Here is a 17,583-nt window from a genome sequence, read left to right on the forward strand (position 1 = left end):
ACCTTTGTATGAGTGAATTGTTTATTTTAAATAGATCTATAACTTTTGGGAAGACAGTTTTTATGTAAAATTAAATATGTCGAAGATATAAGCAATCAAAGATGAATTTTATGGAAAAAATTGTTATTTTTCAATCTTTGAGGCTCTTGGGGCACCATTTCCACTTATCCATTTGAACTAAAATTTTACACAGATTATTTTTTTAGTAAAATGAACCGATCTGGGGGGTGCCGTCAACCGATTTTACGAAAAAAAAATTGCCCATATACCTTAATGGCACCCTAATGTATATATATATACACTTTAACAAAAAGTTTACTGGACTATTATATACTATTATACTACTCGATTTTTTTATAATGAAAACCATGTTAGATCTATCTATAATTATATGCAATGACATAGCTAGGATTGTGCCAAAGGAAGAAAATACTAAAAAATATTAATTTTAATTTTCTGTATTAAATTATTAAGGAAGAGGTATCTATCTATCTATCACTGATTGGTATATGATATGATGATATGCATTAATCTGTAGTTGACAGTTATGTGCGCTGGAAAACTATAGAGAATCAACCGAAATTTCATTCAGCAATATAAAATTTTATTAGTATATATAATATAACGGCTGCATACATAAATATGTAACTATTTACAACCAAAGATGTCATATTCCTTCTCTAGAAAATAGAGAATCACATAGTCTTTCTCTTTCCATTTCTAATTTTTAAACATAACATTATTTGAATTTTGCTTCTAGTGTTCTTGGTAATAAGGACTGATTTCTATAAGGAAGCCTGTTCTATATAGGTAATATATAATATTAATATTAAAATTTAAAAAAAATTGAGGGTTCTAGGACTAAATGCTGTTTACCCAAAAGATCGAGCAGATCCTTGAAGGCTGCAATAACAACATTATGTTTCTAGAAAAAGACCTAAAGCTCACATAGACTCTAAAAGAAAGATTATTAAGATGCAACAGTTTTTGAGGAAGACTCACTGTTTTTAGAAACTATCATAAAAATATTCTTTTTTTAAATAAAACAGTTAATTTCTTTAATACTTTTACTAGTGATATCTGGCGAGAGCCAGAGAATGCCAATATAGATGAGTGACATTAATCTTCCCAGACCCAAAAGCTATGATAGTAATGATTGAAACGAGTTCCTTAGGATTAACCATGGAATGATGTCCAATCAGAATGACGATGGTATCGGATATAAAGAGACAGCATTTCTCATCAGTTCTTTTCTTTTCTAAATGTAAGCTGGTCCTATAATCACATTTAATTTGAGTAAGAAAAGCTAAATAAATACTGTAAGTAAGTATTAAAAGGAAGGTTGCAACAATGGTTTTCATAGATAGGGAAAAAGAGAATCAGCTGCAAAATTTCCTCTACTTCAGCATATTCGCCAATTTTCGTCTCTTGTGACTATTTCCAAATCTGAAGAAACGTTTGGGAGCAAAGACACTTGCAACTAAAACTTGTGGCTAATGACCAAGATAACGGTTTATTTTAAAACACTAGACAGATTATATTATTATAGCGGCTTGATAGGTTAAAAAATTGTTAGACCAAATCAAAGAAAATTGAAGAAAAAAAATTTGCTTTACTCTACTTTTATAAAAACTTATTGACTTGTCATCTGAATACGAAGTGAGTTTGTTAATTTTTTAAACATAAAAATAATTTTACTCATCAAAACGGTTACAATCTTATACAAATAAAAGAGATTTATTTATATTAGTAGTTCATTATAAATAATTAAATTTATTCAGTTCTATTTTCTTTAAATTAAAATTGGCATTAAGTTATTTTAATTAACTATTGTAACAGTGGTGAGTTTAAATATTGTATAATAAAATATTCAAAATAGTTTCAGTTATTACGAATTTCTATGTCTATGAAGCCAGAGGAGTAGTGTAAGATTCTGATAGTGTTTTATATTTTAATCATTGGCCCGTTAAATATCTACAAATGTTAACTTTTAGTGTAGAGTCGCAATTTGAGTCGGTTCTCTAACAGCTTTGCTAAGCCGAGATCTGTACCAGAACCGGACTCATGAGCAACAAAACACTTTGAACATCATGAATTGGCACCCATCGCACCACCACCCATGCGTCGTTTTTTCTTCTTTTTAGCTGTAAGACTCTCTTGCCCACTGTCGGTGTTGGAGCAACTATCGCAACTACCATCGCCGCCTTCGCTGTCTGAAGAAGACGAGGAACTTGACGACGAACTCGAATTGCTTGAACTATCTGAAGCAAATCCAGTACTTTGATCGATATTAATACCTTCAGCGATTTTAGCTAATTCAGGTTCTTTTTCTCGTAACACTCGCAACCATTTACGCGATAACTTCGGTCTGCCACGCACAGTCTTATGCCAAACAACTGGAAAATTCGTGCGACTACTAAAGTTTTGTGTAACTGCTATTGTATCATCTAAATTGAGTACCACATGCCACCAGCCGCCAGGCACAAATACTGTTTCACCAGGACCTTGTAATATTTCAATAGGTGCATATTCTTTTGGCCAATCAATTTGTTTTGTACGTGGGTATATGGTACTGAACCACGTGATGGCTTCATCACGTTGCTTTCCACCTACAGCACCGGGAACCTTCAGCAATTCTTTAGGTGTTTGCGTTGGAAATAAACACCACCGTTTATGTCCGCGCACTAAAGCATTCCAAGCACTCGTCCCTAATGGATCAATATGTATGCCAGTGCCTGAACGTGCGGGTCCCATCACAAACCAACGATATGGCGGTCTGCGTTCTTCACCACAATACTTAAAGAGATCATCACGAAAATATTTCGGTATTGTATAATCTTCCAATAGTTTACGGCGGCGATGATGTTCACCGAAGCTACTATCAAATATGTATAATGGACTATCGTCCTGAGTTGCTTGCATATATTCAATATAATACTTCATTTTCATCTTAACACTATATCCTTCATTATCTTCACCACATTTAAATTTTTGATTACGATATTTTTTTGATAGACGAGGCATTGTCCATTTTTCCAGTGCCAGCCAACCCTCTTGGCATCCTTCAATCACTACTGGCTTATATGGTCGCTCGAAGCGCTGTATAAATTCCTCGCAGGAAACAATTTTCTCATTAATGCGTTCAGCATTATCTGTAAACGTGCGGAATTCTTGGAAATTTTCATAATAGCGCAACGCCGTCCACGCCTCTTTGTCACCCAATTCGGGACGTGCTTTTCGTTTCACCTCACGCAAACGTTTTCTCGAGCGTTTTGGCAGTTTAAATTCATCGCTCATTATTTGTAAAATTGGTGGGTTTTCAAAATGCTGAGATTTTTCTTAAGAAATTAATGGGAACACCAATGACCTGTTAAATGTGCAAATATAACTGACAAACCATTTCGCGAATGTATTGTGCGAGTACGTGACAAGCTGCATGTAGAAAAAAGTGTTGCCAACACATTATGTTGCACATTAAACAAACAGAACAACAACAAGTTGTAATATTCATATTATATGCGCATTTAATTAGTTTCAACAAGTAAAATCATCAACCTTAGTTTTAAAAGAAAAATATTTTAATATATAAAATAAAAATTGTTTTTTTATATATTTTTATTCTGACTGCAGGTCCCTTCTTGTTAAATAAGAAAACTTTAATATTTTTTATTAAACTCTATCATCAGGATTTCGATCTATAAAAATAATTAAAAGAATTTTTAAATATTTAAATTTTTAATTTTCATGATTAATAATGAATACATAACAAAAATATACAAGAAACATAAAATAAATATATAAAAAAATATATATATAAAAAATAAAAATATCAGCAAAAAAAAATTTTTTCACGCTTTAGTAATTTTAGTAAATTTAAAAACACTTATTTTATAATTTTCATATAAATTATGTATTACCAATTACCAGTAAGCACCAATGCGCTAGAAGGTATATGGGGCTATTCATACATAAAACACATATGATTTCCTTAATTTGGGGCAGTATGAACACTTTCCAAATTAACTTAATTTCATTTTCACGATATTAATACTATGTTCAGACAGCCAAATTTTTTTAAATTAAATTAATTTGAAAAATGGTCATACTGCACAAATTAAGGATATCATATGTTTTTTATTTACAAAAAGAATGTTTATATGTTAATTATGTTAAAATTTGCATGCTCCAAACACCATTTGTATCTTGGAAATTTTAAAAGTTGATTAATATAACTATAAAGGATGGAATTCAGTAGTTTTATTAGTTTTAGTGGATTTTAAGTATGTGAGTTATTATTTTTCACTCTATTTCAAATTAATAACAATTACAGTTTTTTGTCTATATTCAAAATTTAAAAATTTGCACTACTATCAAAATATTTTCCCTGTTTCATTAAATTTAACTGTCACTCACTACGTTTACGCGAGCCTTAAAAGTTGTTTTAAGGCTCTTAAAATTGATTTTAAGATCGCGTAAACACCCTAAATTGAATTTTGCTTAAAAGCATTTTTAGCTTACTAAAAGTAGTTTAACATCACTTTTAGTAAGAAATGTCACTTTTACGCTTTGCGTAAACACCTTAAAAGCAGTTTAAGGTTTGAATTGTCAGCTGTTAACAGTGAATAGGTGCAAATAATTTGAATTTTATTACAAATAACACTAACTAAAAATATGGAGAAAAGGGAAATAAAAAGAAAAAATTGGATGAAAGGGGAGGAAGAATCATACAAGTAAATATCTTCTTACCGAACTTTAATTTTTTTAATTGCAGGTGAATGGAATGAAGAATATTTAAATGACAACGCAGAGGAGCACAATTCAGACTTTGATTTGCCTTCAACATCCGCATTTTTGAACCCGCAGAATAACGCAGATGAAACGAATTGGGAGTTAGGAATAGATGACTTGCCTTCGACGTGAACTTCATCGAATACCACCACAACGCAAATTCGACTAGATCGATCGAACGGCAGAGGAAGTTACGCAAAGGCACTGTCCAGCTTTCATGAAAGTTGGTCTCGCGAATGCAAAATTATGATTAGCCGCCAGGAAAAATTCTTTAGCGAGGAAGCGGAAAAACAGCGTGACTGGGAAACGAAAATGCAGGAATAGCAGCGTAAGCACAATGAAAATTTGGTGCGTAGTAGCAATGAGACAATTGAAAGTGCTATCAGAGGTCTAATTGCATCGCAGAATTTAAATTAATTAAAATTATTTATTTTTTATTCTCTATTTGAAAAAATATTTCAATATTTCAATATTAAATTTATTATTTTCAATTATTTAAATTTATTATTAAGCTTAAATTGTTATAAATATATTATATTATATATATTATATTGTTAGTTATAAATAAACGTATAAATTAATTAATTAAAAATTGGTTTTTTCTACATTATTTTTTTAATTGTTTCTATGTAAAAGTGGAAATTTTCTTGCCAAGTACGCGCATATATGATCTCGCATAAAATGTCCGGACAACGAATTTTGTCGATTGTACATCTGTTCAGGTTGGGGATATTCACTTTCATCATGGATTCTTTCTACATCCCAAGAGAAATTATAACGTTGTTTAGATATCTCTACAAAATTGTGAAGAATTCCGCACGCTATTATCACATGCGGCATATTGTAAACATCCAGGTCGCTCTTCTTATAAAGTATTCTCCATCTTCCTTTCAAGCGACCAAATGCTTGCTCCACAACAATTCGTGCTTGATTCAAATATAAGTTGAAGGATGTCTCTTCAACAGTTAACTCGTCCCTATAATTTTTCATAATCCAGTTACAAAGCGGATAAGCTGCATCACCAATAATATAATAAGGAAGTTTAAAAAACATAACATAGTTGTAAATTCCGTCGATTTCCCTATGGCTTTCAGGACTTAATGTATTATGGTTTTTGTATAGAGAACTGTCAATAAGCACTGATGCATCGTGTGCACAACCAGGATTTTGTGCTGTGATATTTTTAAATAAATATTGATCATCCACAATAGCTTGCACTGCAATGGAACTATAACCCTTTCTGTTACGAAAGTCTGTCTTGTGGGGGTTTAATTGGCACATGAGTGCCGTCTATAACACCAATAATATTTGGCAGTTTAAATTTTTGTTCAAATCTCGAGGCTATGCGTTCACATTCTGATGCATTTGGCCAGAATAATATTTTGCCGACTTGGTTTTCAATTAAAACTTTACAGAAACTGTGAACACATAAGCAAACAGTACTTTTTGATACTCCAAATCCCTTTGCAATTACACGGTATTCAGCACAAGAGGCAAGTTTGTGAACTGTTATTTTCTTTTTAACACACAACCCTTCAACGAAAGTATTTTCTGCTGGTGCCATTTTATCCTTAAGCAAATCTACAACCCTGCAAAATATTTGTCGATTCATTCGAAAATCAGCAATTTTGTAAATTTTTTACGGAATGGTTTTTAAATCAGCATTGTTGCTTTATTTTCTACAATTTTGGTTATAATATCTTTTTTTTGCAATAAAAGTAAAATAATTTGTAGTTTTACCATATTCATTTTTAAAATGTTTAAAATCAACATTTATGTTTGCTGTTAAACAGCTGATTGATTGACAGTAACCTTAAAAGTGCTTTTAATTCTTGTGCGTAAACGCTCTAAGAACAAATTTTAAAATCAGTTTTAAAAGTGATTTTAACACTCGCGTAAACGTAGTGAATGACATTTATTTAAAAAAATTGTCATTTTTTCGTTTTCCTCAACTTATCTTTTGCTTAAAATTTAGCTTACGCATAGTTGCATTTGAAATTTCCCTTAATTCCAGGCTACATATCAACTAAATTGAGATCATTTTCCTTAATTTAGTTCTAACCTTAAAACTGAATTTTATATAGAAAAAAAATTATATTTCGCTGAAACGAAAACGAAATGAAGATTTTTGCAAAATTAAATTGTAATATAAGCTTCACCATTCATATATAGTTTTATAACGATATATCTTCCCAGAAATTGTAAACTTTTTACTCTGATTACAATAAAATTCTTCAAGTTTAAATTCATATATATAAATTGTTTCAATAATTAAACATAATGCTATGTTATCACTATGCTATATTTTCGAACCTCAGTAGTGTATTTTTATATGGAATTTATATTAATTTTATATTGAAAATGTCATATATTGCTGCATATTTGTCAAATCTACACTTGTCTAAACATAGTATAATTTTTATATATTATTTCATTTTAGTAACAACTGAACACAGCGCCGGTTATTATTTTGTATCTCAAACTATGTTCGTAAAAATATGTCAAAAAATAACATATGACAAAGATAAAAATTATCTTAAGCACTAAACGTCAAAATCAGTCAGGTGACAAAATTGAAGAAATATTTAAAGAAAATATTGTAAATATACTTAATAACTTCGACTGACCTATTTAATATTTGAAGTTTTTTTTTTACTAAGCTAAACAATCCAATGTTAAATCAAAAAATCGGAAAAAGTAAGTAATTATAGTTATTTAGAGTTTATTCATATTAATCGAAACAACAAATTTATTAAAGGTTTCTACAATGCACAACATAGAATATTAGATCACAGAGTTTTTGTCAATGGTGAAATTGAAAATTTTTTAAATAATTTTGAGATTAAACGTAACGACATTGAAGTGGAAACACTATTCAAGTTAACAGAAACTGTAGGTGAACTTAAGTACGATTTATCTGATCGTTGCATTTCATTGGGAACGGCGAATCTTAATCAAATATCAACAGATATAAAAGATTTATTAAGCGGTGTTGAACTGTTTTTAAAATCAACAAATATTGAAAAGCCGGTAAGAGATGGCTGAAGAGACGAAATACAGATATTTAGATAGAGAATTAAGAACTGATTCGTTTGCTTCGTTTATATTGTATATATGTTTATATTATGTGCTTTTAATATTAGTATATATTATATATTCGTAAGAGATGACTAAAGAGACAAAGTACAGATATAAATTTAGAACTGTTTCCTTTGCTTTATATTGTATATAAATATTTATATTATATGCTTTTTATATTAACTTTGCTATTGGCATTGTTGCTGTTTTTGTAGACCGTGAGCAACTACTTGTAATATCCCTTTGGGGGTGATGAACGGCTCTTGGTCGCTCTTCTAAAGTCTTGGAACCATTATTGGCTTTAATATATAATGGCTATATAGTATACGCTCTAACTGTTAAATAGAATTTGCTCCATTAGATTGGATGGAGAATTTTAATTTCTCATAAAAAAGTAATTCAGTGAAATTGTGTTATTCGCTTGTGTGGTCTCAGAAATGATTAACTAAATAGCTTAAATGTTTCGCATAAAGTGTATTGCTCTAGTAAAATATATGTATATATATATAAATTGTTAGAAACTTCTTGCATGAATTAAAATTTTGTGTATGACTGTATGTCAAATAGATAATATATATTCTTTCTTTCGTTGCAGCCGGGTGATTTCTTAGCAGAGTCTCGCAAGCAGAGACAACAGATAAAGGATAACTTTTGCAACGATCTTAAACACGGATTTACACGCATTGATAACTCTTTTGAACAGAAGGAGGAAGAAATTGCAGAACTCTACTCCGATCTGCAATTAAAGTTAAATATAACAAAGTAAATTCTATATACCAAAAAAAAATAAAATAAAATAAAAATGTTAAAGACGACAATAGCAGACACACGCATAAAGGTGCGTCCCTCAATGGAATTAATAACATTGCTCCGGGAAAATGCAAGTGCCATAACAGAAGTAACGGAAAATATGGCGAAAATATTGAGACGTAATGGAGTGGATTTAATAACAAAAATTGAAATATTAAATGAAGAAAAAATAAAATCACCTAAAATTGATATGAAGCTGTTAACCGAATTGTGTAAGAATGTTGATGAAGTTATGGTTGATGATACAAGCTCTGTTTCAAGTGAACCAGAACTTGATAACAAAGCTGGTGATAAAACTGAAACTGATTCAGTTGAGGAACCTAAAATAAATGAAGATATGTGTTTATATATCAATGATTTAAGATGGTTAAATAGCTTTTTACTTAAATTAAGAAAAGATAATGGCTCTGATATATATTTACATAATATAATTGAAAAATGTGAATTAATTTTACCACAAAATGAAATAATTGAAAGAAATCCTGAATTGGAGGCGCGTTGTCAAAAATTACGTGAACAACAACAAAATTTAGAATATCAAAAAATGACCAAAAATGTTGATGCGACTTTAAAAAATTTTCCCGAGGACACAATTGCCTATCAGAGTAAATATTCAAATTTAAATATTTAATTAATTAATATCAAAAATATTTTCTTCTATGATTTTTTTGTAACAGTGAAAGCTCTGAATAAGCAAATAATTGCAGTATTGCAATTCGTATTCTCTGTAGCTGCTGGTTTTGTATTTGGTTTCCTTGGCATAGAACTTATCATTGGAAACTTAGATTTTGGTTTTCGTTTATTGCTTGGCATTATATGTGCTCTTGTTATTGCTTTAGCTGAAATATATTTCCTGGCAAAGAAGTTGAATGAGTATGATGACGTCGTCACCACAAGCAAAATACAAACAAATGCTTTAAATAAAAATCAAAAACCTCACAATGATTAATAAAAATTGCATTATTTACGTATTACTTTAAATATGTAACAAGACTTATACATATATATATATATATATATATACAAAAAGTATTGTTGTTTTTATTTTCAAGGTTAGTTTATGTTCAAAGGTTTGAGTGCTTAATGTATGCACAATACGCCCATAAAAATAGTTTGTTATTATTTATAGTATTTTCTCATTACTCGACTTGTTTTTTTTAATGTGTGGTTTTTATTAAAATATATTAATATTAATTAAAGTCAATTTAATACGAATTAAGTTATAAAAACACAAAAGCCGCAAAACATTACACGTGTGTGTGTGTTCAGTTTTTGCAATGTGCGAATGACGTTCAAAAGAAAATGGCGATTGGGGGTCTGATTATGCTGTGTTGTTAATATAAATGACAATGCGTAGTTGTTTTTAGTATTAAACATTATTAAACAAAATTTTATGTTTATGCTTTTAGTTCTCAATTTCTAATATTTATTTTAATAAACCTTATATGCTAATTAATAAAAAAATTAATTAATTTATTGCACAAATACCGCTATCAAAACAAAGCGGCAAAACATAATCATACTTTTTTATTTTGTTTTTGTTTTTGTTTTATTTAAAGGATGTTCAAAAGAAAAGCACGATTGGAGCCTACAAAAACAGAGTTTCTTGCATAAAAAAGTATTAAATTAAAAGTTTAAAATTAAAATAAAAATAATTAAGCCTTAAAATATTAAAAAAACAAAAATTAATCATTTATATATAGTTGTTTTTATACTTTATTAGTTTTACAAATGTTTACACATACTTAATATTCGTTTTGCAATAAAAAGTTTATAATTTTATCAAATACTACTTTTTTGCAATAAACATACAAAATCTGAAAAAGCTACGGCAAAGCTCAAAAGCAGAAAGTGGAGCAGAGCAGTAGGCAAGAACAGTTCTTGTGTTGCGCAACTGGGTGTTTTGTGTGTGAAGCGAGCATTAATCAAAAAAAGTAGCCGACATGGTAAATTCAAATTCATATAAATAAAAAAAATATATATTTCTTCACATTAATATACAATTACCTGTTGATATTTATTTACAATTTTAAATTAAAATTAAATTAATTTTATTTTTGTTTTTCACGCATTCTATTTTAGTCGACAATACACAGAATAGTTTACGCGTTTGGACATCGTACCCTACCCGCCGTGGCAGCTAATAAAATTCAAACGAATCCATTAATACGCAAAATGTCAGCAGCGTCATCGACTTCGACATCTGCCGTTTTAGCCACTGAATCCTTTTCGAAAGGTTTAATAATAATAAATCGACCAAAAGCTTTAAATGCAATTAACTTAGAAATGGTGCGTAAAATCTATAAACACTTGAGAAAGTGTGAGACCTCGAAATCGTTGGTCATTATCAAGGGCACGGGTGATAAGAGCTTTTGTGCCGGCGGTGATGTACGTGCAATAGTCGAACAAGGTCCAACGGAAGAATCGAAGAGCTTTTTCCGTGAGGAATATACAACGAATGCACTTATTGGCAATTATAAAATTCCTTATATTGCACTTATCGATGGTATTGTGATGGGCGGTGGTGTTGGTCTTTCAGTTCATGGTAAATATCGTGTTGCAACGGAACGTACACTTTTTGCTATGCCCGAAACAGCTATTGGACTATTTCCTGATGTTGGTGGTTCTCATTTTCTACCACGACTTGAAGGTAAATTAGGTCTTTATTTAGGTCTTACTGGACAACGTTTGAAGGGTGATGATGTACTGAAAGCTGGCGTTGCTACACATTATTGTGAAAGTGCCAAATTAAGTAAATTAGAACAAGATTTATTAAATTGCGGTGATTCTGAAGAAGTGCCTGATATATTACAAAAATATCACAAACCAACAGCAAAAGATTTTTTACTTAAACCACATCTAGAACAAATTAATAAATGCTTTACTGCAGAGTGCGTAGAGGAAATTATTGAAAATCTTCAAAAAGATGGCAGCGAATGGGCTAATAAAACTTTGGAGGTAAGTTCTAGAAATTACTCATTCTTCTCTTTCTTTGCCTGATGACACTAACTTAGTGTCTTAAGCACTTTCGCTTAGTAGTGTCAGTGATCACTTGACTGATCCACTTCTGACTTTAAAGAAATATATTTTGAAACCCAGCATATCTTTCTGATGGAATATATTATTATTATTGTGCAAAATAATAATATTGTGCCCCTTAGTCGGATTAGAGTGTTTCACAAAGTTTAATGAAAGACCGTATAGGGAATATATATTGCATTTGTTTAGCTTAGTAGTACCTGTGACCACTTGGCTGATCCACCATGGAGCTACATGGTACACTTCACTCAATTAAGAAATAAAGTCATACATTAAAAATAGGCACCATTGTGATTTCCCAAGCATGTCCATTTGTCAACGAGTTTTAGTAAAAGCAGATATTTTAATCAAATGTTTCCACTACGCTATATGTCACTATAGTTATCTAGGTTTATATAGATCCTGATTTGATAATCTACACAATCACTTTTTCCATTTCTTCTATAATAGATCCGATCTTGAAATCCTACAACAGCTCACATGTTTTCATGCTCTTAATGTCGTCGTAGCTCGCAGATATCTATAAAGCAAATAACATGAAAGGAATTGCAAATGGATTAGGGTATAGATACATAGGTAAAGATGTAGATAGATAATGATAGTATAAGAAGAAATGGGATTATTTAGGAATGAGAATGAGTTGGGGCTGGGCGTGTGTATTCATGGATCACGTAGACTCTTCTCTTAGTTAATGCTGTTGCTATATTTATGGTTATAGAAACATATATACCATATATGCTTATATTTACAAATTTAAACAAATTTTATCTATTGAAAATTTAAGCTAATATTAGCATAAAAGCAAGTGCTATGTTTTACGATTAATTAAATAATTTATTAATTTTATTTTAGTTCAGCTTTTGACAAATTTTATTTATTTTATTTGAACTTGAAGCCATTTTCAATGTCTGATTTAATTACTTAAACAAATTAGTGACGATTATATTTGTTATTTTTTACATATTGAATTTATTTTTTAACATTCTCATTATTATCTTACTTTTAGTTATTTAAATACTGCATTCATGATATGCAACCTTCATAAATGACCCTATTGTTCCACAAATATTTTAATTTATGTTAAATGCAATAATTAAACTTTTAATTAACACCTCATTCATCTGTGCTTTTTAACAACTAAGTGTTCTAAGTAATCTAGTTAAATATTCCCATTAGCTACTAAAAATCTTAACAAAACAAATTACTTACTTTATTTGCTTACAAATTTATTAAATAAATATTTTTTATATATGTTAAATATTTAATAAAAATGTATATATTTTGTTTATTAGACCCTTGGCAAGATGTCACCACTTGCGCTGAAAGTAACTTTCCATCAATTGGAATTGGGTGGTAAACTATCTTTAATGCAATGCTTGAAAATGGAGTACAGAATGGTAGTGCGTCACTTGCAGAAGAGCGATTTCAAGGAAGGCGTACGTGCACTACTGATTGACAAGGACCAAAAGCCAAAGTGGCTTATACCAAGACTAGAAGATATTAGCGATGAATTTGTATTAGAATATTTTAAAAAATTACCCGACACCGAGGAGCTTAAATTGTAATTACCTTTGAATCTTTGAAACTTTAATCAACGCTTGGTCAGAGTTTTTGCATCAATGAGTTGAAGTTTTTATTTTAAGATTTGCAGCTTGAAAATTGAAATTTTGAACCCCAAATTATGGAAGCAATTTGTATACTAAAGCAATTAATTTTTTTTTTATAAAATTTATTAACTAGAATTATCAATATATGTATATTCACTAACAAGTATGTAAGATGTGCCTTAACTAATTTTGTTAAAAAGCTATTAGAAATTTTCTAGTTATAAATTAAATTTTTGTTTTAATTTTGCTTTTATCTCAGTTAAGTCTGGAACATTAACGAGATATTAAACAGAATTCTTAACAAAGTTCTTTCATTCCTTTTTATGCTTGTTTATTAGATACTAAAACAAATTGTTATTAATTAAGTAGAATTGTAAATAATATAATAAAACAAATGAATTAAATTTTTTAATATTATATAATAATAAATAAAATTTTATTATATATTTTTTTTACATATACAGCGAGAATTAGTGCCACAAATCTCAGACAAATTGTACCGGAATTACTAAGCATTTATTTTTATTATTAATGAAGTTATTATATATACATGTTAAATTAATAAAAAGTTATAATTATTTACATATGCTGAAATATAAATTTACGTTTGTTTTTCTTTTTAAAATGTTTAAAATCAATGGAATATTTTTACATTATTTTTAAATATTAAAATTTATAAACGGTTTGTTGCTTAAAGTCAGGCTCTCTGAAGTGCCATGGTACAGTCGCACGAATGACATGCTATGAGACCTTAGAACAGAACCGGTCAAAAATACATAAGGGACATAGCCCTGGAGCTATATGCGAAAACCGACAGGCTGCCATACTTAGCACTATCTATTCTCAGAGTAATCACTAACCACACGAGGTGATACGCAGATCTTAGATCAGTCATTGAATAATCACGAAGCTTATGAGGAATACACAAATTAGTCAGTGAGATGGGTGGGACTAAGTCGGAAAAGGCTCAATATAGATTAAAAAAAAATCTTCATACTATTTTTCTAAAGTTCCAACTATGTTGTTCATAATATAAAGCAATACTATATAATTTCGTATCAATGTTGCAACAAGAAGTTCAAAAAAGACAATAAGGGTCACATGGATCAGAGTTCTTCAGCAATTAACTTAACTTGCTTATTTACTTTGTTGTTGTTGTTGTTGTAGATTGTCACGTTCACGTCAAAATTGGTTCTTTCGGGCTATGATGAAAGTGCGTGTTATACAGAGTATCAGATCAGTTTGTCAATATCGTATTATTATTATTACTTTTGTACTTTTTGGTTGTGCCACAGATTGCCTTAAACCGACATTTGCTCGTCTCTCTCACTCTCAATTTTTTAATTTGCATTGAAAGCAACAACAATTTTAATTTTGACGTGCCCTTGACATCCTACATAAAAGGGACCTTAGAAAAGTAATTAACATCATAAAATTAAATATAAAAGTTATATTGTAATAAAAAAGAAAAACTTATTTACTTGTTTAAAAATTATTAACTTCTTTCAATTTAATACTTTCTTCGACAATATTATTTAATTCCAATAATTTTTCGACATCTGTTGGTTCAAAATGAAGTAAGGCTAATTCAGCTGTCCAACCAATTACATCTACGCGCAACTGCAAACGTATTTTGTCATCATCTGTCATGGCATTAGTTACACTAGTAGGGCCAGCTCCTTGCGAAATATTACTTTTAAGATTGCGCAAACGTTTCAATGATTCCTCAGTTTTTTGCACAGATGTCAGTACATCCGATACAGCCAGGTAATAGCTATGACAGACAGATAAAATTTAATAATATATTTTGAAATATAAATATCAATTTATAACTACTTACTCTGCTGTAATTTTTTTAACGACTTTTCCTAAAACAACATTGACAGTGTCGTTTCCTAACTGCTGACCATATTTAGTAGCAAATTGCTTAAGAGGTCGTATCATTTGTTCTACATAACCAGAAGATCGAGTAGGAATATCACGATTTGTTTTACGATATAAACGTGGTAAATCATTGACTTGTCGCACATTTTCCAAACCACTTTCAGCAATTAATATATTCACTAAAGCATCTTGTACATTTGTTAAGTGAACACTTATTGTTGATTGTAATAAAACAATTGATTTCGCTACAGTTTCACTTATTAAAGTTGTTTGTTTATTTTTTGGTATGCATGCACTTATAGTTTCTTGTATTTGTGGCAAAGTGGCAGTAAATTTTTGTATATCATCATGCAGCGTTATTAAAAAATCTGTTTTATTAAAACCAGCTGGTAATTCATTAACTTTATTTGTAGTTATCATTGGCATAACAGTTGAAATCCAGCGCGATAGACGTACTACAATTTGTATATTTAATCTATAGAATTTGGGAAATACTTCTGGAAGATAAAGGCCATCAGCCCAACAGCGTAACATTGCTTTATAAGCTTTATTAAAAGGTAACAAACGAAATGAGTTACGCTCATTATCGGCATTTGTCAAGTTATTATTGTTTAATGGTGGTTCCAGCACTGCCTCAAATTGTCCAGCAATATCCTGTAAATACAATTATATATTTATAAATCATTCATATATTTATTCAAACTTAAAAGTTTACCTGAAAACATATTTGAAAATAGACTGGCAAATTCCAACGGGCCTGAAAACTCTTCGTTTGTTTATGCTGTCTGAAGTGTTCAATAGCTTCTGGAGTTGATAATAATTCTTCAATTTTGCTTATAAAGTCCCGTGTACATTTGTATTTTGTGTAAAATATTTCAGCATTACCGGGTGCAAATATCGACATCATGTGTGTTTCAATACGGCTAGCTACATCAACCCAATAGCTATTGACTAAAAAGTTGAAACCATGTAACTTATCAGTATATTGTGTTAATCTGAGTAAATCGGTCATATGCAAAGATATAAAATTCAGCACTTTACTGTAAATACCACCCAGGCCATGCGGTGAATTTTGTAAATAATGTTCAGAAATTGTGGTATTCATATATGGCGCTAAAATATCATCGCGAAATACTTTCTCAGCTACATCACACATATCCAAAGTAATATAAATGCGTAGGCTACGCTCTAACTGCTCTGCATTTGCACTTGTGGCATTTTTTAAGGATTCATTGAAAAATGTACGTAATTTTTCTAATACATCGTGTTCAAGTTGTAAAATTTTAACTTTTTGCTCCTCATGCAGTACTTCCATACAATATTTATTATGAAATTTCAGCTGTATAAGATCCAGTGCAGCACGTTCCAAATCTACAACACGTAATGCTGAATTCAATTGGTTAGCTAATAGGTTTTCCAGTTTTTGTATAGTTTCGTTTACTTTTCGTAAACTTAGCAAATCACGTTTTTGTTCTCTTAACATTTTTTTCATTTCTAAGTGTGAACGTATTTCCGATTCATTTTCTTTAATCGTATTTAGTATACTTTCCACTTCCTCACGAAATTGCAATAATGGTTTCTTTAGAGCACCAATAATGATATCTAAACCATTTAAATTCGCTGATAGACTTACAAAATCAGCGTAGTCTTCATTGATCAAGTCAATCATGGCAGCACGCAAACCTTTTAAGTAAATTCCCAAATTGTCTCGCAACTGTTCCAAACTGGGTGCAGTACGATTTTTATGCAAAAACTCGTCAACGGAAAATGTAGCCTAATATTTTATTATTATTTGTTAATTGAACAATATATTAACGGTTTAATCGATAAATATTACATTTAGAATATATTTATATGTTTTTAATTTTACCTTCATGAACTCATTTTTATCAAAACACAGTTCCTCACCGGATGCTGCAGTATTTTTTGAAATAAGCGCAGTTATTTTATTTTCTGTCATTTCGGTTTTTTGTGACTTTAATTAAAAAGAGATTTAATTTTAAAAATATAAACAATTTAAAGACTAATTTAATGAACTAAAAAACTATTTGCACATTCCCTACATGTAAAAATTTGCCACGGCTATTATTTATTTTATTGTCTTGCGTTTATGTTTTGGTTTTCATATTCGTCAATAAGAAAAATGGCAGTGTTGCATTTTTATAATTAAATATTAATCAATTCTTACAAATTTTTAAAAATGCTAAAAATACTTTCGAGTAAAACTGTTCATTGTAAAGGCCATGGGCGAATTCGAGCAAATTGATGGTAAATTGAGGGAAATAGTAAATTATATGGCAATGGTAGCGAATGTTGGTATTTACCAGAATTTCGAGTAGGGTAAATTAGATAAAAAATAAGTAAATTAAGTAAAAAC

At 30.0% G+C, this 17,583-nt stretch overlaps 5 protein-coding genes across 6 annotated transcripts; 3 read left to right on the forward strand and 2 right to left on the reverse strand.

Annotated features, from left to right (window-relative positions):
- Window positions 1-1,749: 1,749 nt before the first annotated feature.
- Window positions 1,750-3,438, reverse strand: LOC119678490 (bifunctional arginine demethylase and lysyl-hydroxylase PSR). Its single transcript, XM_038090347.1, has one exon. It carries the CDS (start codon window positions 3,295-3,297, stop codon window positions 2,089-2,091), a length of 1,209 nt encoding a protein of 402 aa, XP_037946275.1. The 5' UTR covers window positions 3,298-3,438; the 3' UTR covers window positions 1,750-2,088.
- A 3,789-nt stretch (window positions 3,439-7,227) lies between these two features.
- LOC119683447 (biogenesis of lysosome-related organelles complex 1 subunit 5) lies at window positions 7,228-8,653 on the forward strand. The gene is made up of 4 exons (XM_038097123.1): window positions 7,228-7,387; window positions 7,449-7,485; window positions 7,547-7,818; window positions 8,462-8,653. Exons 1-4 carry the CDS (start codon window positions 7,304-7,306, stop codon window positions 8,630-8,632), a joined length of 564 nt encoding a protein of 187 aa, XP_037953051.1. The 5' UTR covers window positions 7,228-7,303; the 3' UTR covers window positions 8,633-8,653.
- On the forward strand, window positions 8,571-9,644 carry LOC119683446. Its single transcript, XM_038097122.1, has 2 exons — window positions 8,571-9,281; window positions 9,354-9,644. Exons 1-2 carry the CDS (start codon window positions 8,669-8,671, stop codon window positions 9,623-9,625), a joined length of 885 nt encoding a protein of 294 aa, XP_037953050.1. The 5' UTR covers window positions 8,571-8,668; the 3' UTR covers window positions 9,626-9,644.
- Window positions 9,645-10,480: 836 nt separating this feature from the next.
- Window positions 10,481-13,893, forward strand: LOC119678657 (3-hydroxyisobutyryl-CoA hydrolase, mitochondrial). Of its 2 annotated transcripts, XM_038090627.1 has the most exons (4): window positions 10,481-10,622; window positions 10,759-11,634; window positions 13,008-13,276; window positions 13,787-13,893. In XM_038090627.1, exons 1-4 carry the CDS (start codon window positions 10,620-10,622, stop codon window positions 13,794-13,796), a joined length of 1,158 nt encoding a protein of 385 aa, XP_037946555.1. In that variant the 5' UTR covers window positions 10,481-10,619; the 3' UTR covers window positions 13,797-13,893. The 2 variants fall into 2 exon arrangements, with proteins under 2 accessions (XP_037946555.1, XP_037946556.1); XM_038090628.1 differs by lacking the exon at window positions 13,787-13,893 and having other exon boundaries at window positions 10,483-10,622; window positions 13,008-13,528.
- Window positions 13,894-14,813: 920 nt separating this feature from the next.
- LOC119678658 (conserved oligomeric Golgi complex subunit 2-like) lies at window positions 14,814-17,328 on the reverse strand (the record flags this gene model as incomplete). The annotated part of the gene is made up of 4 exons (XM_038090629.1): window positions 17,077-17,328; window positions 15,922-16,980; window positions 15,163-15,860; window positions 14,814-15,096 (listed from the first exon to the last, which is right to left on the reverse strand). Coding segments are annotated over exons 1-4 (2,130 nt in total), but the record flags the coding sequence as incomplete, so codon positions are not given.
- Between the last annotated feature and the right edge of the window lie 255 nt (window positions 17,329-17,583).

Source organism: Teleopsis dalmanni, chromosome 2 (genome assembly GCF_002237135.1).
Source record: "Teleopsis dalmanni isolate 2A chromosome 2, ASM223713v2, whole genome shotgun sequence".
Taxonomy (NCBI): Eukaryota; Metazoa; Arthropoda; class Insecta; order Diptera; family Diopsidae; genus Teleopsis; species Teleopsis dalmanni.